Source organism: Panthera uncia, chromosome D1 (genome assembly GCF_023721935.1).
Source record: "Panthera uncia isolate 11264 chromosome D1, Puncia_PCG_1.0, whole genome shotgun sequence".
Taxonomy (NCBI): domain Eukaryota; kingdom Metazoa; phylum Chordata; class Mammalia; order Carnivora; family Felidae; genus Panthera; species Panthera uncia.
Window position 1 is genome coordinate 50,955,741 of NC_064808.1, and position 25,661 is coordinate 50,981,401.

The 25,661-nt window shown below is 39.7% G+C and overlaps 1 protein-coding gene across 1 annotated transcript; it reads right to left on the bottom strand.

The window, feature by feature from the left end:
• Window positions 1–11,750: 11,750 nt before the first annotated feature.
• LOC125929224 (olfactory receptor 52B4-like) lies at window positions 11,751–12,727 on the bottom strand. Its single transcript, XM_049640216.1, has one exon. The coding sequence runs from the start codon at window positions 12,711–12,713 to the stop codon at window positions 11,751–11,753; it is 963 nt and encodes a 320-aa protein (XP_049496173.1). The 5' UTR covers window positions 12,714–12,727.
• Window positions 12,728–25,661: the final 12,934 nt, after the last annotated feature.

A 25,661-nucleotide genomic window follows, 5' to 3' on the forward strand; every position in this document is an offset into this window, starting at 1 on the left:
CTAGGTAAGCAGAAGAAAGGCCACAAGATGTGGACAAGCGTCACGTCATCAAGACTCATTTCCACAGGCAGGGAGAGAGATGGGGAGTTATCTGAAGGAGGATGACAGCCACCACCTAGATCCCAGTGCGGGAGTAAAGTGTCAGCTTGCCAGGTCCCCTGACTTCCCTCTCATCGTGCCCACAGTACCCACACTGTCCCACGGCAGGGCCCAGCGGGGCTCTCTGCTCTTCGAGCTTGCACTCGCAGAAGGAAGTCAGAAGCCTGGGTCTCTTCAAATATCAGCATGCATGAGGCCCAATGCACATGGAGGATAATTGTGTACATCTTGTAATTTTTATTTTCTTATAAAGCTTTTCTGGTTTTTTTAATAGACTTTGTTCACAGAATTCTAAAGCTTATTAGTATAGAATTATGTATTTTTTTTTACTATTTTTAATTATCTGTAATGAACTACTTTCATCCACAATTTCATTAGTTTGAGCTACCTTTTGCCTTGTTAGTTTGTGTAAAATGATCACCTAATTCTTTCTACTGAAATTTAGTTTCATATATTTTATATGTTAATATACTCTTTCAAAAGCAAATTTCCCTGGGTGAGGGAAGATGGAGGTTTGCAGACAGGAAGGGGCTGGGCAGCTCTCTAAAACTGGAACCCTCGGGGCGCCTTCATGACTCAGTCAGTTTAGCGTCTGACTTCAGCTCAGGTCATGATCTCCCGGTTTATGAGTTCAAGCCCTGCGTCAGGCTCTGTGCTGACAGCTCCGATCCTAGAGCCTGCTTCGGATTCTGTGTCTCCCTCTTTCTTTCCCCCTCCCCAACTCGTGCTCTGTCTCTCTGTCTCTCTCTCTCTCTCTCTCTCTCTCTCTTTCTCTCTCAAAAGTAAATAAACATTAAAAAAAAGCTTTTTAAAACTGGAATCCTTGGCCCAGCTTTACAGAACACCCTGTGCTGTTGCATTTGCCTCCAGTTGTGGTCCTTTGAGAGCCAATGATTCAGAAGGGAAGGGGCAGGAGATAGGACACTGCTGATACCAACCAGCACAGCACAGTGCAGACTCACAGACTCCTGGGCCCCAGCTCCACGGACGCAGCTCCAGCCCATCTCCAGAAGACATTTCAGAACATTTGTATTCATCAGTGCCAAGTGGCACATTCACCGAATGAAGAGTAAAATCCGAGGTCTCTGAGAATATGTGAGGGACCACAGATACCACCTGCAAAATGTGATGTTTGCTTCAGCTTTCTTACAACACAATAGAAAGGTATTCAGGGGTGACTGACAGCTCAGAGCCTGGAGCCTGCTTCAGATTCTGTGTCTCCATCTCTCTCTGCCCCTCCCCTGCTGGCACTGTATCAAACTCTCTCTCAAAAATAAATCAACATTAAAAAAAAGGTACTCGTATCCCACATTAAATAGAAATATTCTAAAATTGTCTGAGTGTGTTCAAGATGACCACGTGACACAATAGCATTTCTGGTAGAAAGATAATTAACACTTATTTATGTACTATGAGGTGTCCCCCCACCCCCCAACCAAACAACTTGAAGACAATTATGACCATGCTTCTTAAGTCTCCAATATTCTCAAGAATAACTTAAAACATTTAGGAGATAGTACCTCACCTGTAGGGTCTCAGCTACAAAGCAACCTGAGGAGAAAAACAATTCCTCTTTCCTACCCGAGGGGGACTAGATGAGTCACTTGCACCGGGTGGTGCACAGCCTGAGAGAGGCACTGCAGAGGGGGGAAGGTTGAAGGTGCTGAGATTAACAAAAACAAAATAGATCTGGGGTGCAGTCAGGATCAAGAGATTGCCCAGCATCATCTTCAGATGAAATGGAAAATCTCTAGAATCTCACACAATTGAGTGCAGATCCTATGTTTATTCCAGTGAGGGTCTCAGGTTCCCAGGGTTGAAAAACTTCTGATCGCCATTTGGTGATGGCTCTGTATACTGCTGCTTGCTCCTTGTCCATGAACAGTCTTGCAGACTGAAGGTTCCTTATGCCCTGAGATTCTCCTGAGCCCACCCAAACTTTCCATGGTGGATACCACATCCCTAATTATGACCCAGCATAGTCCTAAGGCCCCAGAAATAAAAGATGGCCTTATAACCACATATATTTTCAGAGATGATGGGAAAGAGAAAGCCGTAGGATGGATTCCTGGATGGTGAGAATCCACACTTGATGCCCACTGGATTGTGTATTTTGAATTCAGATTGCTTCTCTGGTCTTTTCTTCAAAATGGAAATTTTAGAAGCAGCTCACAGCAGAGGGCGCCATTTCTTGGGCCAGGATGCTCTGTGAAAAGATCATGGCCCTTAGCCTGGAGATTTCTTTGTTGGGGTTTGCTAACAAGCCCCCCCCCTCCCCCCCCCCCCCATAACCACTTTCTCATCTTGAACTCGGGACTAGGAATTTCAGAGGATGAAAGACCTGAATATCCCTGGAGAGTTGCCTGTCAATAATTCAAGAGAGTGTAGGATGTCCCTAGTGAGCCAGAGCCTCATTGTTGCAATATACTGACTGGTATGCAGGGGTCTAACAGAAATAGACAGAAGCTGATTTCTGCCAGTTTCCATGGATGAGTGCTGGAGATAAGGGTGTGTGTCCACACCCAGAAAGGCTGGATATATCTGATTTGATATCCCTTCCCTCATCAAAGGTCACCAGGAGATGGAGGGGTTGAAGACTCCCTGGCAAAGAAGGGACCAGAGCAGAAACTGCTTGGCCAAACAGCCCATTAATTCTATTTGTCTCATTTTAGGTGTCGGTAAAAGGATAGTTGTCAATGAAAATGCCCAAGACCTGGGGATATTACCAAGTATGGCAACACCATTTGACCTTCTCTGTCACTGGAGACTCAGAACAGGCCTTTCTTCATTCCTGACAGGAAAGAGTGAGGCTCATCAGGAGAGGAGAAACACTGACCCACTTACACCACTGCTGAGGGCACCCGTGCGTCCCAGCACTCCGGAGTCTTCCTGTGTCACTGTAAGTCCTAATGTGAACAAGCCAACTGAAAAATGGAGACTTGGCTGGGCAAAGAAAGGAACAAGTTTCTAGTGAAACATAATTACTGAGAATTAGAAAAGAATATCAGACACTTGCAGTTTTAGTTCCAACATGTAAAGAATTTAAAAGCCATTACTTCCAACTTTACAGTAAGAAAAAAACCGAACAGAATGACTAAAATCCAAAAGACAAGAAATAACAAGTGTTGGTGAGGATGTGGAGAAAAAGGAACCCTCGTGTACTGTTGGTGGGAATGCAAAAAGGTACAGCCACTGTGGAAAATAGTATGGTGGTTCCTCAAAAATTTTTTTAAAAAAGGGGGTGCCTGGATGGTTCAGTCAGTTAGGCATCCAACTCTTGATCTCAGAGTTGTGAGTTCAAGCCCTATGTTGGGTTCTGCACTGACTGCGAAGCCTACTTAAAAAAGTAATAATAAAACTAGGACTACCATATGATACAATAATTCCAGTACTGGGTATTTACTCAAACAATATGAAAACATTAATTCAAAAAAAAATGTATGTACCCCTGTGTTTTTCGTAGCATTATTTACAATAGCCAAGATATCGAAGCAACCTAAGTATTCATCAATAAGTAAATGAATAAGAAAATGCCATTTGCAACAAAATGGATGGACTTAGAGGGTATTATGCTAAGTGAAGTAAGTCAGACTGAGGAAGACAAATACCATGATTTCATTCACATGTGGAATCTAAAAGAGCAAAATAAAACAAAACAAATGAACAAACAAAAAGCAGAATCAGACCTATAAATAGAATAAGCTGGTGGTGACCAGAGAGAAGGGGGGAGGGATGATGAAGGGGAGGGGGAGATACAGTTCTCCCGATATGGAATGAATAAGTCATGGGAATAAAAGGCACATCACAGGGAATATGGTCAATGATGTTATAATAAGTTTGTATGGTGACACATGGTAGCTGTACTTGTGAGCATAGCATATACCATATAGAGAAGTTGAATCACTATGTTGTACAGCGGGCACTAAAGAAACATTGGGTGTCAACTATACTAAAAAAAAAGAAGAAGAAGAAGAAGAAAAAGGAAGGAAGGAAGAGAAAGAAAGAAAGAAAAAGAAAGAGAAGAAAGAAAGAAAGAAAGAAAGAAAGAAAGAAAGAAAGAAAAAAGCTGAACAAACAACATCAATGTCTTTTCCTGGGTGCCACAGAGAACTGAGGCCATAGGATAAACCACCACCCTCGAATCTAGAGTCAGAAGATAGGTAAATGCAGACAATAACAGCCTCCATCTACTTACCTAGAGAAGTTGCATGAGTCATCAACTAATAGGTGCATTAAAATGGTAATTTTATTTTTTATTAATTTTTTTCGTTTATTTATTTAGAAAGAGACAGAGACAGCATGAGTGGAAGAGGGGCAGAGAGAGAGAGAGAGAAGGTCAGCACAAGAACCCAATGTGGGGCTCGAACTTGGAACCATGAGATCATGACCTGAGCCGAAACTGAGAGTGGAACACTTACCAACTGAGCCACCCAGGTGCCCCTAAAATGGTAATTTTAATGAATTGCTAGAGGCCAAGCCTGGATAGCTTGAGAGTGAGAAATTCCTGGGAGAAACCAAGTTAGGGGACTACCTCACACAGTCTGGGAATTTATTTCCAAGAAAACCAAATCAGGTCCACTAATGAAGAGCCAAGGGGGAAAAAGAAAATCTTGTCTTTTCTCTGGCAAAGGGAAGGTGAAAGAACCATTATGAAATATGTCTAAAGAATTCCCCACAATAAAATGAAATGCAAGGGAAAAAGGAATGAAAAGGGGGGAGAAAAGAAAATATCCAAAGAATTGTGGGTCAATTTCCTAATATGTAATATATGTTTAACTGGAATACCAAGAGAAAAAAAAGAGAATGGACCAGGATCACAAAAAGTATTCAAAGTAAAAATGGCTAAGAATTTTCCAAAAAAAACCCCAAAAAACAAAAAAAACAGCCAACATCAAATAAGAGATCTAAGAAGCTGAGACAACGTCAAATAGGACAATTTTGTGTTAATTCTACACCTAGAAAATGAATATCAAATCACTTTTTAACTATTATGTTCAGTTTGCTTAAAAAGGCAGCAAGAAATAAGATATAAGGAAGTTTTTGTTTGAGAATAAAGTTTGTTTGTTTAGTTTTTTTTTACAATGATGAATTCTTTTATAATCAGATCAAATTTTAAAATTATCTATGATTAGGGCACCTGGGTGGCTCAGTCAGTTAAGTGGCTGACTTCGGCTCCGGTCATGATCTCACAGTTTTTGAGTTTGAGCCCCATGTAGGGCTCTGTGCTGACAGCTCAGAGCCTGGAGCCTGCTTCAGATTCTGTGTCTCCCTCTCTCACTGCCCCTCCCCGACTCACACTCTGTCTCTCTCTCTCAAAAATAAATAAACATTAAAAAATTTTTTTCATTATCTGTGATTTCCTAATCAACTTACTCTATTTCTTGAAATAAAGCCAAGGTAACAATGTTTAAAATAAACCAAACTGCATTCTAAAAAGGATTCATTTCAAAGCATAAAGAAAGGAAGCCAGGATAAAATCAATCAACAGCTATAGATTTAGATAAATAGATCACCTCAGTTATGAGCTATGTTTCACACTGCAACATGCCTTTTTTCACACCCACGTGACAAATACCCCTCTCACAAACTGCATAGCCAGGAGGACTGTACTGTAAGCCTAGATTTAAGGTCAGTTCAGAGATTCCAGAAGAGATAGGATTAATAATGAATGTGGGTACTGTGGGCAGGCTGGAGAGGCAAGACAGTGAAGGAGACATGCATGGTCTCAGTCATGTCTGGGCACTGCTCTCCCTCCACTGGGGCCCCTCACACAAACCCACACAAATACAAGAAACCACCCACCCTCCACATGCCATCAGAAGATATATATCTAAAACTCCATCTACTTTTTTTCATTCTCATTCTAACACTATTTTCCACACTGACATCACCTCTTTTCTGCCCTATGGCCTCCTGATGATTTTCCTGATTAACACACTCTACATACCCAACATACATTCTTTACAGAATAACCAAAATTATCTTCTGCAATGGAAATAGGATCACGCCATGTTTGAAAACAAAACATTTCCTTGGGTGTCCATTGCTTTTAGGTTTACAATTTAATTCAATTTTTTTAATATTTATTTTTGAGAGAGAGAGAGAACACGCTCTTGTGCACACACATGGATGGGGGAGGAACAGAAAGAGGGAGACCAAGGATCTGAAGCAGGCTCCACACTGTCAGCACAGAGGCTGATGTGGGGCTCCAACTCAGGAACCACGAGATCATGACCTGAGCCAAAGTCGGACGTTTAACCCACTGAGCCACCCTGATGCCCCTTAAACTTAATTTATTAACAATGTCTACCTGGCACTTAGTGAGGGGATCACAGAGAGCTTCTGGTCTTAGTTAAAGCCGATCATTGTATTCCATTCCTGCTGCCCCTCTTACAGTACCTCACCAGAGTCAAACTCCTTCTCATGTCATGTGGTTTTGTCTCCTGAACTCTCTGCCCCTCCTAATTTACTTAACCAAGTCCAACTAATCCTTCATATCTGTCATTAAAGTCTCCTTCTTCAGGTAGGTATCTTTGACCATGGGACCCAACAAGGTCCATTATCACAAGTGTTATTCAAATGCTTATTTATATCTTTATTTGTAGTGTCTGTTTTCTCAAGTCAGCAAACTCTGAGTTTGCATATTCCTCTCATATCCTAAAAAATATGTGGAGATTGAAATGAAAAAGTACCATTTTCAAATACATCTAAAGAAAAAAGTGCTTACATATAAAGTTAGCAAAATATGCATTAGATCTGTATGCTGACCATTAGAAAATGCTGTAGAAATAAGCCAAAGAAGACGTAAATAAATGGAGAGGCATACTAGGTTCATGAATCAGAAGACTCAGCATAATAAAAAGATCATATATCAATCTTTCCAAATTTTATCTATATATCTAATGAAATTCCTATCAAAATCCCAGCAACATTTTTGGTAGTCATAGACCCTCTTATTCTAAAATCTATAAGGAGAAGCAAAGGACCTGAAATATATAGAACAATTTTAAAGAAGAATGATGTGTGAGAAATCACTCTACTTTAAGTTAAAGCTAACTATTTAGCCATAATAATCAACAATAGTGTCAGTGGCAGAGGATAAATGCAGAGATCACTGGAACAGAATAGTAAACCCCAAAACAGGCCTACATAAATATGTCCACCTGATTTTGGACAATTAATTATACAGAAGTAATTTAATGGGGGAAGAACAGCTTTTGTCAACAAATGGTGCTGGAGTAATGAACAATCATAGGCCAAAAAGAAGGGAAGGGAAGGGGAGGGAAGGGAAAGGAAGGGAAGGGTAGGGAAGAAGGGAGGAAGGGAGGAAGAAAGAAAGAAAGAGGGAAAGAGAAAGAAAGAAAGAAAGAAAGAAAGAAAGAAAGAAAGAAAGAGAAAGAAAGAAAGAAAGAGAAAGAAAGAAAGAAAGAAAGAAAGAAGGAAGGAAGAAAGGAAGGAAAGAAGAAAAATGGAGACAGAAAGGGAGGGAGGAAGGAAGGAAGGAAAGAAAGTTAACTCAAAATTGATCATAGATTTAAATATAAAATGAATACTCATAAAACATTTGGAAGAAACAGAAGAAAATCTCTCCAAAATCTGGAGCAAGATGAAGAGTTTTAAGATGACACCAAAAGCACAACCCGTAAAAGGAAAAAAATCAATAAACTGGGCTTATCAACTTAAAAACTGGGAAAATTTAGAGATGAGAAAATGAAAGTAGTGAAATTAATATGAATAATACTCAAATCCTTGCTTATAGTGAATTTTCTATGATTAAGAAATGGAAAAAGACAGAAAAGACATACATATAGCTATTAATGTATTTAAATGTTAAATAATTAAATCAGTTTATAAAAACAATAAAAAAATAATCTAGACATATTGGATAAATACTTAAAAATGAGACTGAAAACATGTATTGTTATAATACATTTTAAAATTAATGAAAACAGATAAGGAGAAACTAGAGTTTTGAGAGTTAAATGGCAAAACCAAAAATAACTAAAATCATCTGGGGGATTTAGTAGTCAAGAGCACAACCTGACAAATAAAAATAAAATGGATTTGTCTTTGCCTCTGACATTTTCCTTGGTAGAGTTTCTGTTTCCCCATCTGTAATACCTATTTTATGAAGTGCAAGTGAAGGTGATGTGAGGTAATGTATATAAAATGTTTTGCCTGGGACCTGTAAAGTAAGTACACAAATGATTGTTACTATTACTTTATAAGATGAAATATGGTCATCAAATGTATGTTTAACCTCAATATCAATTAAAAATATAAGTAAAAATTGCAGTATACAACAACTTCTTACTCAACACGTCTCCAGAGGCGAGGGAAAAAAAGTAAAAATGAACTACTGGGACCTCATCAAAATAAAAAGCTTCTGCACAGCTAAGGAAACAATTAGCAAAACTAAAAGGCAACTGACAGAATTGGAGAAGATATTTTTAAATGACATATCAGATAAGGGGTTAGTGTCCAAAATCTATAAAGAACTTACCAACCTCAACACCCAAAAAACAAATAATCCAGTGAAGAAATGGGAAAAAGACATGAATAGACACTTCTTCAAGGAAGACATCCAGATGGCCAACCGACACATGAAAAAATGCTCCACATCACTCTTCATCAGGGAAATACAAATCAAAACCACAATGAGATACCACCTTACACCTGTCGGAGTGGCTAACATTAACAATCGGGCAACAACAGATGTTGGTGAGGATGCGGAGAAAGAGGAGCTCTTTTGCATTGTTGGTGGGAATGCAAGCTGGTGCAGCCACTCTGGAAAACAGTATGGAGGTTCCTCAAAAAACTAAAAATAGAACTACTCTACGACGCAGCAATTGCATACTAGGCATTTATTTACAGGATACAGTTGTGCTGTTTCGAAGGGACACATGCACCCCCACGTTTATAGCAGCACTATCAACAATAGCCAAAGTATGGAAAGAGCCCAAATGTCCATCGATGGATGAATGGATAAAGAAGATGTGGTATATATATACATACATATATGTATACACAATACACAATGGAGTATTCCCTGGCAATCAAAAAGAATGAAATCTTGCCATTTGCAACTACGTGGATGGAACTGGAGGGTATTGTGCTAAGTGAAATTAGTCAGAGAAAGACAAAAATCATATGACTTCACTCACATGAGGACTTTAAGAGACAAAACAGATGAACATAAGGGAAGGGAAACAATAATATAAAAACAGGAAGGGGGACAAAACAGAAGAGACTCATAAATATGGAGAACAAACTGAGGGTTTACAGGAGGGGTTGTGGGAGGGGGGATGGGTTAAATGGGTAAGGGGCACTAAGGAATCTACTCCTGAAATCATTGTTGCACTACATGCTAACTAATTTGGATGTAAATTTAAAAAAATAAAAAAATAAAACAAGCTAAAATAAAAAAAATTGCAGTATAACATTTTTGTCCTTTTAAATGGCAAAAAAAAAAAAAATTAAAGAAAACTGTGCAACTCCATTATTAGTGCAGAGATAAATTATCCTCATCCTTTCTGAGGACATTTTTATAAGATTCATAAAAAAAATCTATAAAATCTGCAATAGCATATCTAGGACTCCATCCTGAAAATAAAAAATTGAAATACCCAAAGTAAGATGTATGTTCAGGGAAGTCTTATTTATATAGTTAAAAATGGAAAGCTCCAAATGTCCAATAATATTTAAAATGTATGAAAATATATATGCAAAGAACAATGAAAGTAAAGCAATACACCAAACTGTTACCAGTGGTTTCCTCCTGACTAGGGATTTTCTTTATATTTTTGTTGTTTTCCAATTGTCTTACGTTGAGTATTTACATCTTATATTAAAAGACGATATGTAAAACTTTGATTTGTGAGCATAACTCGTTCTGGAAACATGCTTGTAATCCAAAGCACTTGTATACCAAAGCAAATTTCAAGAACCCTTGGCTCAGTTGTGATCATGTGACATTGGGCGTCACGTACTACTCCAATTGCAAGACATTGCTCATTTATCCCGTTAAAATTTATTAGAAATGTTTACTCGTCTTGCAGAACACTCATAGAACAAGTTACTCGCAATCCAAGGTTTTACTGTTACTTACAAATAATTTATCTAAACATATCTGGTCTGTAAACTTAAGCGGCAAATAGAAGTGAGCCTTAAATTTGTAAATATATAGTCATAATGCTATGCAAAAAGGGCTTAAAATAATAATGCTTCATTAAATATAGTAACACTCTGCAGTAAACTACTTCATAGGCATAGCAATTGATTGTATAAATGCATATGTATTAGAAACAATGCCAACAAGTACTGCTAGAAAACTAGTTATACATAGTGGAAAAGAAACATATATAGTACAATCAATATTCTGTTTATGTATCGTATGATACTATTTTCCAGGTAGATAAAGGAGTAGACCAAGCTTTAGATACAGATGGAGATAAAATACAAACACAGACTCATACAGGTGTACATGCAGGTATAGAAGTATACAGATATGGATAGATAGCCATAGAAGACAAAATTTTAACAATAAAATTGTTCAGGGGCTGTAAAGTTTATGGGTTTATGAGTTCCATTTCATGTTTGTCTTTTTTCTTAATTTCTAATATTTTCTACAAGAAACATAGATTTTTAAAAAGATACATATTTTAAAATGAAATATGGACAACACACTATCTTGCTCAGGAAGGAAGTATCAATTAAAGAGCATACTGGGCAGGAGATGTGGTTGGAGAAAGGACCACAGAAGAGAAGAGATGAGAGGTGGGCATGGAAGGAGGAATAGGAGTTTTCCACAAGCTGATGGAGGTTATCCCAAGGCAGATCAGGGACATGGAGAGCATGGCATGATCTGGGGAAGGTGAGGCATTAATGGCCCAGTGTGTCTGATGCTCGGGTTGCTTGGAGGTGACATGGCAGTGCTGCTATAAAGGAAGTCAGAAATCAGGTCATTAAAGGCCTTGAATGCCCTGCTGAGGAGGGGATCATTGAAGAACATAGCCTGACATTGAGATAGGAGGGTCCCTGTTCCCAGCACACACCACCCCCCAGAAACTACAGGAGAGACCATTTTCAATCCCCTCAGTCTCCTCAGGGGTTTTTCTGCCAAATACAAGACACAATTCATTTATTTTCTCTTATTACAGACATGCATGCTGATCGGATATAAATTATAATGTAATAGGAATAACTGCAAAACACAGGGATCACTGATTCCAAGAATATCATTAGCCAGAATGAAGGCCATTAAGGAGTAGAGGTTTGTATGTGATTGTCTAGAAACATCAGGAGATGTCTCAGAGCTTGAGAAACTCAGTGAGAAATAGCTGAGCAAAATCCCAGGCCAGAGCACGGCTCTCACTTCATCCATTTCTAAAGATCATCCTAGAGTCATTAAGGACATATGACTTCTGAAAATCAATGCATCCTGTCCCAGGGTCTTTGCAGGAGTGGGCTTGCTCAGTCCAACATGGTGCTGAGCTCAGTTGTTTTGACAATGAAGGAGTGAGTCCTCCAACCTCCCTGGTGGTCTTGCTCCATAGACAGAACCCACTGAGCTTTCTCCTGGTGTTTCAGCTTATCTCTCCCACCCACCACTTCCACAGACCACTTCACATATGGCTAGAGATTCCGAAAACTCAGTTCTTCAACCAAAGTGATTTCTGCTTTGTAAACAACATGTGAACCACCTGCTCTCTGATTTGCTTGGTCTTAATCCCATAAATGATGGGATTCAGCATAGGTGGGGCAAGCATGCAGATGTTGGCCAACAAGATGTGGGTATGAGGAGGAATGTGGCGTCCAAACCGCTGAGTAAGTGTTGTGAAGATCGCAGGGCTGTAAAAGAGGACAATGATGCAGACATGGGAGCCACATGTGTTAAGAGCTTTGTGGCGAGCATCTCGGGAAGGGATGTGGAAGACAGCACGGAGAATCAGCACATAGGAAACAAAAATTAGCACCACATCTAAAACCACTGTTAACATTAGGATGGAAAATCCATACCAGATGTTCACACGAATGTCATTACAAGCATATTTGGCCAAGCCAATGTGTTCACAAAAGGTGTGTGGAACAATATTATTTTGGCAGAAAGTCAATCTTTTCAAAAGAAATACTATGGGGAAAAGTGTACAGAAACTTCTCAGAATTATAGTCACGCCAATTTTTCCAATCAGTGCACGTGTAAGAATAGTGGTGTATCTCAGTGGGTAGCATATGGCAATGTAGCGGTCAAACGCCATCACCAGCAAGATCCCCGACTCAGACATGAAAGTGCAGTGGATGATGAAGAACTGAGTTATGCAGCGATCCAGGGATATCTCCCCAGCACGGAACCAGAAGATGGCCAAGGCCTGAGGTACTGTGCACGTGGAGAGGACAACATCTGCTCCGGCCAGCATGCAGACGAAGAGGTACATGGGTTCATGGAGGCTACGCTTTGTGAGGATAATGCAGATGAGCAGGCTGTTCCCAAGCAGGGTGATGACATAGGAAACGAAGAAGGGGATGGAAATCCACACATGCTGGTCCTCTAGCCCGGGGATGCCCAGCAAGCGGAAGATTGTATGGCTAACAGCAGTGTGGTTTATGGTTGTCATGCTTGGAGCAGATGACCTGGGATCTCACTTTCTGTTCACAAAGAGATGAAAGAATTATTCTAATATTCCTTGTGAATATTAAGACTTTTGTCATATCTCACACTCTTCATCTTCTCAGAACATGCAAATAGGAAATATGCAAGGATGAAGGATATGGTCTGCACCACAGTGAGTGACAGTCAATTATCCTTACCTCCAACTAACCAAAGTCAGAGACATTACTGTCTGTATTTCACTTTCAAAGAGGATTATGCATAAATAGAGAAACTCATTATTCATGACTGGGAAGAGTGTAAAAAGATACTTGAAACTGACTAATTTAGTAGACAAGAGGCAGCATAAGAAAAGGCGAGCATACCAATCAATGCACAGTATGTTCATGAAACACTTCCAGCGTAGGGTGACAGGTGCATAGGGACTTGCACAAGCAGTGAAGAACCTGATCACAACTTCATACTTAGACCTCACCCTTCACACAGGACACAGCCATCAGATGTCTTAAAGCTATTAGTGTTGAATGATAACCCGTGAAGGTTTATTGGAATAGTAATTGAAGAGAATGGATGCTAAAAGGTAAGTTGGGTTCCAGGAATAGAATGGATCTGAATGTAATACAGCCACAGAGGAATTAAACTAATATTTATTAAGCATTGTTTTATGCCAGGAATTGCAGTATGCACATTATACGTGGCATTTTGTATGCTCTTCATGTAGGGAGCAGACATCCACTCTAGGGAGTGGATATTGTCTCCATTTCACACCTAAAGAGGGACTCAGAGAATATGAAATTCTTGTCCAATTTCCCAATCAATAATTGATAGAAATGAGTTTGAAATTTCTCCGACTTCAGTGCATACAGTTTGCTCATTTGTGAAGAGAATAAAGAGAACTTCAAGAGGTAACAGGGCTTGTGTGTCTCATGTTCATACCTTGGGGAGCTAAGCCGAGAAATGACTGAAAGTGGAAAAAGAAAGGCATTATTTCTGGGGATGGGGAGTCGCAGTACTTGACATTTCTAAGATTCTTCTGATAGAAACTAACATGTAATTTTACCATTTGTTTCCTAATACACCTTCCTTCATTCATTAGCTTAATCATTCAGCAAGCTTATTTGGAGCATGGGCTGTTTTTCAGACATCATGTCCTGTGCTTGAGTCCTAACTGGGCTTATAGATTGAGAGAATTGTGGGTAGGTAAGCAGATGAGATCAGTAAAATGTTACAGGTGTAATGGGCTCAGAGGGCACCTCCTGAGAAGACAGCCATGTCTAATCCCGTTTTCACCAGAATGAAGAAGAAATGGAACCAATAATAAAATACCTTCATCCTGGGGTTTCTGAAGATGTTAAATGACAAGGTATCTTAAAATATCTAGCTCAGGGGCTAAGATAAATCTTATGCTCACTAACAGTATTTCTTCCACTCCAGCTCCCTCTTTTGGTGCTGCGATTTTTCTTTCTGGGGAGGAAAATCGGCTCCTGGTTTTTCACACCTGCCGAGATGCCCTGGCCCCTTTCCCAAAATTCCCTCCAACATCTGGCTTGGGGCAGGTGACCCGTCTGCTGCCATTCTCAAGGCTCTTTTCATGGTTTTCCAGTAGGGGTCCATAGTGTAAGTAAATGTGTTTTCTGTTTTCTCATCTCTCGTAGAACTATGAGGCACCTGCCATTAACTGGATTGCTTCTCCTGATTTGCCACCCTACAGGAACTTCCATCTGGCCCATACATTCTCAGCTACCCTCCCAGACCTCACTTTCCACAGCTGCTAGAACCAATCAGATTTGTGCTTCTGGTCTTTACCATTCTTTGTCCAGATGTATCAATAGCCTCCAAGAGGCCCGTCACCTCCGGCCTTTTGGGGACAGAACACCAGCCCAGTCCTTACGTGGATCTCGGAACCTCTCCACCCCCAGATGTCTAATTCACTCACCAGCCTTAGGCTGAGTCTCCAGGAACAGAGGCCATGAGATCCATAATAAAAATTGGCTGGTGGGTCAGGAGTTGGGCTGTTTATCCTCTCTTGTGGAAATCTGGAGGGAAGTATTTATACCAGGGCTCCGGGGACAGAGCAGGTCTCCACCAGCCTCACCTTCTTCCCAAATGGGCTGGGTCTCTAAAATCATTTCCCATTACCCTCCCTTCCCCCTGACCCTCTTACTCTCTTGCTTCTCTCAAGATGCTCTGATAAGAAAGCCTTTTCTACCTAATCTAGTCTTGCTAGAGGCTTATTTAATGAATGTTGACTCATTTTCAAAGGAAATATTAAATACTCACAATTACTATGTACCAATGATTTCTATTTGTAGAGTTTTTTTCCTCACAAAAAGACTTAGGTTGAAGTTATATTCATCCCCTGGATTTTAATAAGTTGGAAATTTTAGAATCATGAATAATGATGTTTAAGTATTGCCCAAGAGTATATGAGCATTTATAAACTGTTAACATGCTTAACAGTTAGTGGAAGAGGTGTGAGTCTTAATTACCTTAAACATTTGTATTTTATTTGCCTGCTCCCTTTGGCGGCTGTTAAGATTTTTCACTTTATCTCTTTTTTACTTTATCTCTTTAGTGTACACAGACACAGTTTATTGATTTGTATTCTCTTTGAGGGTCAATGAGCTTTTGTAATCTGTAAATTTATGACTTTCATGTAATTTGGAAAATTCCAGTAATTATTACTTCCAAAATTATTTTCTACCTCAGTCTCTCATCTCAATTTTGGGATCCCAACTACATATGTTAGACCTTTTGGCATTGTTCCATCAGCACCTGAGGGGCTCTTCATTTTTTTTTTTTTCTTTTCCTCTCACATCTTTAGTTGGAAAATTCTACTGATAAATCTTATGGTTAATTATGAGAAGTACAACTATCAAGGTCAAAGAATAAATGTATTCATAGATTTGTTAGGTATTAAAAGTTCCCTCATGGTGGTTGTACCATTGCCATCTGTCATTCTGATTGTTTATCGAGTGTGGCCATTTGCAAGAATGGCTGCCAATAATTCTTCCCTTGGCTGCACACACAAAGCAATTCCCCCAATCATGAGGTGTAGTCTATTCTCTGACCCATCGAATCTGGGATCACCTTATGACTTGCATTGGCCAATAAAATAGACTTGAAATGAGGTGTGCATTCCAAGGCATATGGACCTGGCAACTTCCATTTTGCCCTCTTGGAGGCCAGCAGCCATTTAAAAAGCTGAGGATAGACAAATGAATCAGAGAACATGTGGAGAGAGATTACACAGAGGACAAGAGAAGCATACCAGCTGACAACCATAAAGGTAAGGGTTTTGTTTTAAAAAAAAATTTGTTTTAATGTTTATTTATTTTTGAGAGAGTGAGAGCACAAGTCAGGGAGGGGAAGATAGAGCGGGAGTCAGAGACTCGAACTCAGAAATGGGAGATCATGATCTGAGCTGAAACCAAGAGTTGGACGCTTAACCAACTGAGCCACCCAGGTGTCCCAAGTTGCTTCTTTATAGCATAAACATGAACTGTTCTTGGCATACAGTAGGCACATGATAAATATTTATCGAATGAAATATGACAGAATGAATAAACTTTGAGCAATAGAAATACATGACTTCAGTTGCTGGGTGTCATTTAAGGTGCTTGGATACCCTGAAATCTGGTGATTCCCCAATCAGGGAGAGCTTGGCAGAGTTTCAGAATGTTTTATGGGTGTTGGATGATGCCAGGGAATGGGATTTGGGAGCCTCTCACTATTCAATTCGTCGAGGAATTTATCAAGAATTCCCACCTCGGGGCGCCTGGGTGGCTCAGTCGGTTAAGCATCCAACTTCGGCTCAGGTCATGATCTCGCAGTTCGTGAGTTTGAGCCCCGCATTGGGCTCTGTGCTGACGGCTCAGAGCCTGGAGCCTGCTTCAGATTCTGTGTCTCCCTCTCTCTCTGCCCCTTCCCTGCTCATTCTCTGTCTCTCTCTGTCTCAAAAATAAATAAACATTTAAAAAAATTTAAAAAAAAAATGAAAATTGCTTCAAAAAAAAAAAAAAAAGAATTCCCACCTCAGCCTGGTACCTCAGGCGGTGAGGCATTTCACTGCAGGCTACATTTACAGCAATATTTCCCATTTCATTTTTTGTAACTGCTCCTCAGACACAGTGCATAATTCATCCTTCACCCCTCGTTTGTCATGCCATGCACTTCTACTACCTCTGCATCCTTACACTCATTGACTTTTTGCCAAAAATATCCTGTTTTTTTTTTGAGTCATATAAAATCATGAAATTTTTACTTTAATTTTTTTTAAGTTTATTCATTCATTTCTACAGAGACAGTGAGCGCGAGTGGGGAAGGAGCAGAGAAAAAGGGAGAGAGAAACCCAAGCAGACCCTGCACTCTCAGCACAGAGCCTGAGGCAGGGCTCAAACTCACAAAAACGTGAGATGGGGACCTGAGCCGAAACCAAAAGTCAAATGTTTAACCAAATGTTTAACCGACTGAGCCACCCAGGTGCCCCCTGAAACTGTCACTTTAAAATAATAGTAATGAAATGCAAAAAAAAGGACAACTGTTGCTAGTGAGGTTTAATTTACTTTTTCTTTGCTCTTTTATATATATCTTTTTACATTCATAACCATACTATATCTTTTATAGAGATTTATAATAGTTATTATATTTCAAACATACGATTTTATGGATGCAAAAGACATCAATTTATGATAGAATCATATTTTACCCATCCATTTCATAACTGTTTTTAAATTTTTAATAAATTTTCATTGTGATAAATGTATATAACATAAAGGTTACCATCTTGATCATTTTTAAATGTACTGTTCAGTAGTATTAAGCATGTTCACACTGTTGTGCAATCGATCTCCAGAACTTTCCATCTGCAAAACTGAAACTCTATAGTCATTAAACAACTACTCATTCCCTGCTTCCCCCCAGCCACTGGCAAACATAATTCTTTTTGTCTCTATCAGTTTGAGTACTCTCAATATCTCATATAAGTGGGATCATACACTATCTGTCTTATGACTGGCTTATTTTATTTGTCAAAACGTCCTCAGGTTTCATCCATTTTGTAGCATGTGTCAGAATTTCCTTCCTTTTGAAGGCTGAATAATCTATTATATGTAGAAACAACTCATTTACAGGTTCTCAGACCCAATTCCAACATGGGGGAGGTCCTCCACAGAACACAAAGCAATTCTAGGCAACGACCAGGGTGTCCAAGAATTAACTTCATTCTGACACCACCTTCCCAGAGATAGCATCAGATTCCGCAGATTACGTGTTCAGTCCTACAAGACTACCTACCCCTGCCCCCATCTGAGACACCAGGTGCAAGTCCCAGGCAGTTACCTGGGCTTCTGACTTGTACAACCACAACCTCCTCCTTAGGTTCTTTTAAACTCAGGAAAACACTTACATTTGTCAGCTGAAGGATGGAATCAGCATCCTCATGGAAGAGATGCGTAGGATGAGGTATGGAGAAAAAGCGAGGAAATTCCAAGCTCTCTGAGTGCACCACTTTGCCCCAAACACCTGCTGTTCACCCAGTCCTTTTGGGTTTTTATAGAAGCTTCATTCAAAGTCATGATTGACTAAGTCATCGGCTATTGGCTGATTCAACCTCTAGCCCCTCAGGATGTCAGGGGTGGGACTGAAAGTTCCTACCCTCTAATCACAAGTTAGTCTTCCTGGCTACCAGCTTCTTGGGTGGTGTCCAAAAGTCACCTTCATTAACATAACTAAAGACACCTTTAATACACTTAATCACAGGAAATTCCAAGGGTTTTAGGAGCTGTGAGTCAGGAACCTGGAAAGAAGACCAAATACATATGAGGAATATATTTTGGTTGTCTGGATGACCAAATACATACGTTTCTAATAAATCACAATATTGCAACCACATCACGTTTGTCCATTCATCCATTGGTTACGATTTAAGTTGCTTCCACCTTTCGCCCATTACCCACAATGCTGCTATAAACACAGGTATACAAATATCTCTTTGAGACCCTACTTTTAATTCTTTCGGATATATACCCAGAGTGGATTTGCTGGATCATGTGGTAATTCTATTGTTAATTTTTTTTTAAAGAACCACCATACTGTTTTTCATAACACCTGCACCTACCAGCACTGCACAAGGGTTACATTTTGTCCAACACTTAAAATTTCCTGTGGAGATATTTTGTTGTTTTTTTTGTTTGTTTGTTTATTTTGTTTTTTTTTAATAGCAGACAACCTAGTAACCCTGACTCACAAAGGTAATGTAAACAGATTAAGAAAAAATGTAAATCTTCCCACATAAATATTAAAGCGTTATCAAAAATGCCAAAGTTTAAATGACTTGCTCACTAAGGCATGTATTTAAGTTCAAGTTTTTTCTAAATTATGAAGGAATGTATTTTTTTAGAGTTAGTGTTTTAAACATATACGGATTTTCAAATTATTTGTGCTGATTTAAAACGGGATGAATCTTTACTAACTACCATTCAAGTGGAAACAAGACTATTTGGTGCACTAATGCTAACAATGCTAATAACATATGTAAACCTGATTTGGGGATGGTATTGTGGAGGAGGGGATGCGCAGGCTTGGAAAGCCATAAATATCTGACCTATAGATGTGGGTCAGAGGGAGAGATACTAAAAGGCAGCTCTGCTTCTGGGCTCCCTGGGGTGATACCTGTCCTTGAGACCTTGAGGCAAATATATAAACTCACCCATCACTCTAATAATTCCTGTGGTGATTCATGCCATCCTAACCCACAGGAACTCCACTTGAAGCAAATAGGTAATATTTTCTTTCTGTGGAGTATAATTTCAGGGTGGAAGACCCTAGCCAGACTGTATGTTTTTGGATCTAAGGCAGGTGGTTAGCAATATTAGGACTGTCGTCGACAGTGAAGTTGACAGAGTTGGAAAGACTTGAGCAGTTGTATGCTAGCGCCACAGTCACTGGCTGGCAAAGTCAACTGTGTGCAGGTCTCTCAAATGCACCATTCTGTGACATTACGCTGACAATGCGAAATTGACCATAGTAGGAGAATAGGCACCGTGAAAACTGGCAAATACTACAAATTAGGGCCCTGTTTCTATTCATTTTTTTAATGTATTTGTTTATTCATTTTTTTATTTTTCTATTTGTTTGTTTATTGGTGAGCTGGTTTACCAACATACCACGACACTAGACTCACAAATAAGGGCTGTCCAAGTAGAGTGGAAAGTATTATCTGGGGGGCAGTATGAATATTCTGGGCATGAGGACCCTCTTTAGCTCTCAGGGTGCCAAAGATCTCTGAGCCCCTCCAATGACGTTCCACGGTGGCCTCCGATCCTTTTTATTATAAACATCCAAGGATTTAAAGGGGCTTATTTATTATTTCCTTGTCCTGATCCTTCATTACACTCATCCAATATTTGCCACTTGGTTGTTTTGTTAAACATTTTGAAGACTTACACCGTGCTTCAGCATACTGGGTTCTGGAAACACACAGAGAAAAAGGATAATTTTGTGAGCCCTCACAAAATTCACTATTAATTGGAGGAACATGGCCAAGTAGTCAGATATGCTCCTATCTGAGAAAGGGCTACTGACTGACCAAACTCCTTGTGAAAACAAGGGAAAAGAAATGGTTTACGGGGAGATGTATCAGTAAGCACATTCCTGACATACTGGGCAAATGATAAGAACTTCCCTGAAAAAAGGTCTTTTTCTCAGCAAGACAAAGCAGGGAGCTAGAGGTACATTGTCCAGGATTGTGAAAGTACCTGGATCAAGGCTAATGAAGGATTCATGAGGCATCTGAGAAATTATCTTCAGTGACCCTGAGCTAAACAATCAGCCACTTTAGTACTTGCAACTTCAGCTGTACAACAGACCCCAATTCTGGGCCTCTTAGCCTCTATATTCTTCCTCACAGTAGAAAAACTCTCTTTGCTCCCCCCAAAGTATCCAATGAATACCACTGTTTGTAATCTCTTCAGGCTCTTATTCTGCTTCAGATTCATCTCCTTTTCCTGCTATTTTTTCACGAGCGTTGCATGAACAGCCGGCCACCAACCTCGATAGTATTATCATGTCTATTTTCAATCCTTCCATCTCCTCCAGCAGGATAGCTTTCTTCAGGGATGTGTGTTCTCAAAGCGGTTGTGTGGCCACTGAATGACCTGGTGGTAGTTGTCCTCAGCAGGCAGGTCCTCGCAAGCCTCTACTGGCAATTCTTTCACATGATTTATTTTCAGTGGTTTCACCGTTACCGAGAGTTATAGGGACAGAAACAGGAGGGGATTTTCCTACTGCAGAAATAAAATGCAGAGATGAGGAGAGTAGAACCCAGAGAGGGAGACAACTATGTTGACACGTACTCACTGTGTGCTAATATTTGAGTCACACACTAAGTCAATGCAGAGATGATGATGGTTGTTTATCTGTGAACTTCACCATAGCTCAGTTCAGATCCTGAACTTCTCACTATCTGAGTTCAGCACCAAGCTCCTCTCCTGAGAGCGGAGATAGGGATGTCAGGTTCAACACACAGTCAGAGAGGGCATGGAAGTGAAGCCCTAGAGTGTGGCCTGGATAATATTGGTGGGATTTCAGACAAGTAATTTCCAAACCCATATTCTATTACCCCTACTCTTCATTCTATAGCAGAAAGGTTAGGACATGGCATCCTGCCCAGGGAATGCCTTTGTTCTGCTCTTTCTCCGACCCCCTAATCATAGTCAGAAAAACCTTCTCAATTTCATTCAGTTCAGAAAGGTCTTTTGCCCCTTAATCCACTCACAGAAGATGAAAGAATGTGTAGTAAGTTACAAAAAAATCTTCCATTCCCAGCTATATTCCATGGAGCTGTGACAATGTTCTTGAACCTCGAAGTCCTATTTGGGAAAATTGGTGATGACAATATCTATTGCCTTGTACTATTACAAGCCATTACAGATGCCATGGGCAGTATTTTTATATCAGTGCCTATCACTGAGATACAAAGGATCACTTTCCAGATCTTATCTATTTCACTGGGCTAGTAATCCTTCGGTTTATATTACTAATGTAAACACTTCAGTGTCCAGATATTCTAGTCTTTGTTAGCTTTCCCCCTTCTAATCTATCCTCAACTCAGCTGCTAGATTAATATATCCAATTAATGTTTTCCAGTTTCTTTTTTTTTTTACATTTTATTTACTTTTGAGAGAAAGAGAGACAGAGCATGAGTGGGGGAGGGGCAGAAAGAGAGGGAGACACAGAATTGGAAGCAGGCTCCAGGCTCCGAGCTGTCAGCACAGAGCCCGATGTGGGGCTCGAACCCACGAACCATGAGATCATGACCCGAGCCGAAGTCAGTTGCTCAACTGACTGAGCCACCCAGGAGCCCCAATGTTTTCCAGTTTCTTAACTCATCATGGCTGACCATTTACTCACAGATTAAATCCAAGATCTTGAATTTATACTCTGGGCAAATATGCTTTGGCCACCATCTTCCCAAATTTACACTGCCACCACCACACGGAGCTGAAAGCTGTTTTGTTTTCCCCAGAGTTCAACCCATTCAATGTTATCCATAACTAAGGCCCAAGAGTCAAAATAATCTTATATTTGTCTCCATTGTTTTATAACCATGTCATATGTCAATAGCCATATACAATGTATACGGTTCATCGTACTAGGCTGATTTTCTCACTTCTTTTACTTTAAAGTTCCAATTGACATCCCCGACTGTGGTGTCAAAATATGCATATGGAAATATTTTACTTTCTTTCCCAACATAAGCTTTCAACTTAAATTTTTTATCATTACCTTAGTCAACACAAACTACAATTCAACTTTCGTATTTCTTAGTATCATTTTTAGGTAAGGTAGCTATTGAAGTCTTTTCCTACATTTTGAGTATTATGAATTTCTTTTGACTCTTTTGTAATACCATTTACATTTCAAATGGTTCCCTGACTTGTCTTGGAATATCCATTATTGGTCCAAACTAAAAGAGGATAGTCTCTAGGTACTGTGATTGACAGGATCAAATAGTTGGTGGCCATTAATAAAGTATAATTTTCAAAGACTATACATGCTCCTTAGCAGATCCAAAAGCTCACAGATTGTTTTGTGCTGTCAGCGCATGGCCACTGGCACACATTCCAATTACCATCTTCCAATGTGTCTTTGACATGGAAGTCACAGGGATTTGGATTTATTCCATGATCCTAAGGACAGAGCCATCTGAACATTCTGTTGTAGCACAAGGATGCCCTTGTTGCTCTAGAAGCCACTGAAATTAAGCACAAGATATATAAGAGAAGGTGATATCATTGATATGCTGCATGGAGTGTAACCCAATAGTGCTACTATTGAAATGCCATCATAAAATGAAATACAGAAAAGGGAAGTCTATTAGACATTTATGTAGTAGATTAAAATAACAAACAAGAGGCTCCAAGTAACCCTGGAGTAAGACTGTAAACTTACATTGTGTATGAAGACAAATTGGCTTTATTGATACGAATAATAACAATAACAACAGCAACAAAACAGTCAAACATACCAACCCCTTTTGTTTTGTGATATCAACAAATCTTCAAACATGCAGTACGACTGGTCCTAATTTGTTCTCTATCCAATGAACTATTTTGTTAATTCTTCTTAGTCCATTGACAAAATTTAGAACCTCTTCAATGGTTATTAAAGATGATATAATGACTCAAGTCTCTCTAGCCCTTAAGTTATTGTGTAGTTTCCTCCAATACACTGTAGTAATCTTTTTTTTCTGTATGACTCATTTTGGCTTTGATAACATTAGCAGGTCAGTGTGCAAATGTCCTATAGTAATAAGCATAGAACAATTATTGCAATTACCTTATTTAGAAGCTGACATTAACTTTGTTAGAGAAGTACATCAATCCAAGACTATAGGAGAAAACCAATGACCATAATATTTAAATCGTATGGGTATAGCTTTTCTTTAGCAGGATTTATCAACAAAACGTGCTATTACATTTTAATCTCAAGAACATCTCTTGATACTATCTTCTACAATGGTACTTTTACTAATGTTGTAACATTGTCTTCCTATCAAGCGTTATATTATTATTGGTGAATAGAGGTTCTACTTCTTCTTGTGATATGGAATTATCATAATAAAGGAAGGCAGAGGAAGCCTGCCCTCTCATTTTCTTTCCGTAATAGTCTCAGTAGTTTATTGATATTCAGCTCCTTGTAATTATTTAACATCTATTTTTCCCCCTTTAACTTCATTGTTCAGTAACTAAATGAACATCTCTTTTTTTCCTTGAGCGAGTGCACAGGAGTTGAGGCGGGGCAGAGAGGGAGACAGAGTATCCGAAGCAGACTCTGCACTATCTGCTAGCAGAGAGCCATTATGCAGGGCTCAAACTCTCGAACCGTGGGATCATGACCTGAGCTGAAACTGGAGGCTTAACCGACTGAGCCACTCAGCCACCTCTGAACATCTATTTATTTAAGTAGGTAACTTTGTCCATCCATATTTTTTCCTCTAGTTCTTTTTGAATTATTTCGTGTCTTTATGTATGTCCATAGGCCCAACCCCCTCAGCTCTCATTAGTACTTCATCTCTGCAGATGTCTTCCTGGCAGTGACAAGATAAGAGACTGAACAGAACCCACTTACAATCTGTACAGGAGTTCATCCAATCAGATCAGAGTATACATTCCAGATCTGGTTGTCTCCAACCTCCTGAAAATCCTGATAATACTCTCTACCAGTTCTATTTCTCTTATTCTATCTCCTTTAACTTTGATCGTAGCTTGGCCTTTAATTTAAAAAGATGGTTTTTACTTAGCTTATGCCTATGCGTATGACAACAAAACATCTCATCTCTTCCCCTTTTCTTTATGAGTTTTAGGCTACAAGATGGAATAAACATAGTTCCAGAAAAAAAGCTAAGATCCTGAGTCTTTTGTAATGAGGAAGAGGAATTGCCTTAGGTTCCAGGCACTCCTGACTGTCCCACCTAACAGACCACTAGGTCTCTGCAAAAATCTGCACTCTCCTTCCCTTGAAATTTGATTGTACACCTAACTCCCTTGCAGTTAGGTATGGCCAGATGGCTATTCTCAGCAACAGAAAGTGAGCAGAAATTACGAATCCCATATATAACTGAAAAATTTAAGAAGCAAACTGCCTGTCCAGGCTTTTTTACCCTTCTGCTGGCTTGATGCTTATGACAATACTGTCCTTGGGGATGGCAGAGACTCAGGAGGAAGAAAGCTTGGTGCATGAAACTCACATGAAACAGTGCCACACAGCACTAATTACACTCGTGTTTGATTTTTATAAGAAATAAATGTCTTTAGTGTTTGATCCTAAGTTACGTGTTTGGATTTACTTTTCACAGCAGGTTTGTCCTGCTGTGCCCAAAATGTCAAGGCCAGTAGGCCTCTGCCCAGATTTCCCCAGGAGTCAGGGCTGCAAACTCATTCCTCCAAATCTCAAATTGGACAACCTTCCCCAGACCTCATTGACACAATCCCAGCTAGTACTATGTGTTTCCTTATTGTCTACGGTCATTCATGGAACACTTCTGCTGGCAGACGGCAGCTGGGCTAACTCCTTTTTCCTGAAATTTATTTCCTGGGAAACTAAGTGAGAAGGGAGCAATTACTCAGGCCGATTCCTTTTTATCATTTGTCATCCGTGAACACCCACCAGCTCTGTGGACAACCATTTGCCGGCTCTATCTCCTTTCACATTTCTTCCAAGTGAAATGGAAATCAGGATGAAGAGTGTGCACTTGGCCTCTGGTCTCCCGCAAATTTCATCTCTCAAGTAAAACCCTGCCCTACAGCAAGCCATTATTGAGCTCTGATTATATCCTGTACTTCATCTCCCCCCAGACACCAGAGCTGAGCCTGAGGATGAACTTGTTAGGATTTCCTCAAACCATGAAAGAACTACAAAAGTCCAGCAGACTGATGGCTAAAGACAGGGACCA

What these genes read in the sequence shown, in the direction of transcription:
- LOC125929224 (XM_049640216.1), bottom strand. Translation starts at nt 12,713, where the DNA reads ATGACAACCATAAACCACACTGCTGTTAGCCATACAATCTTCCGCTTG.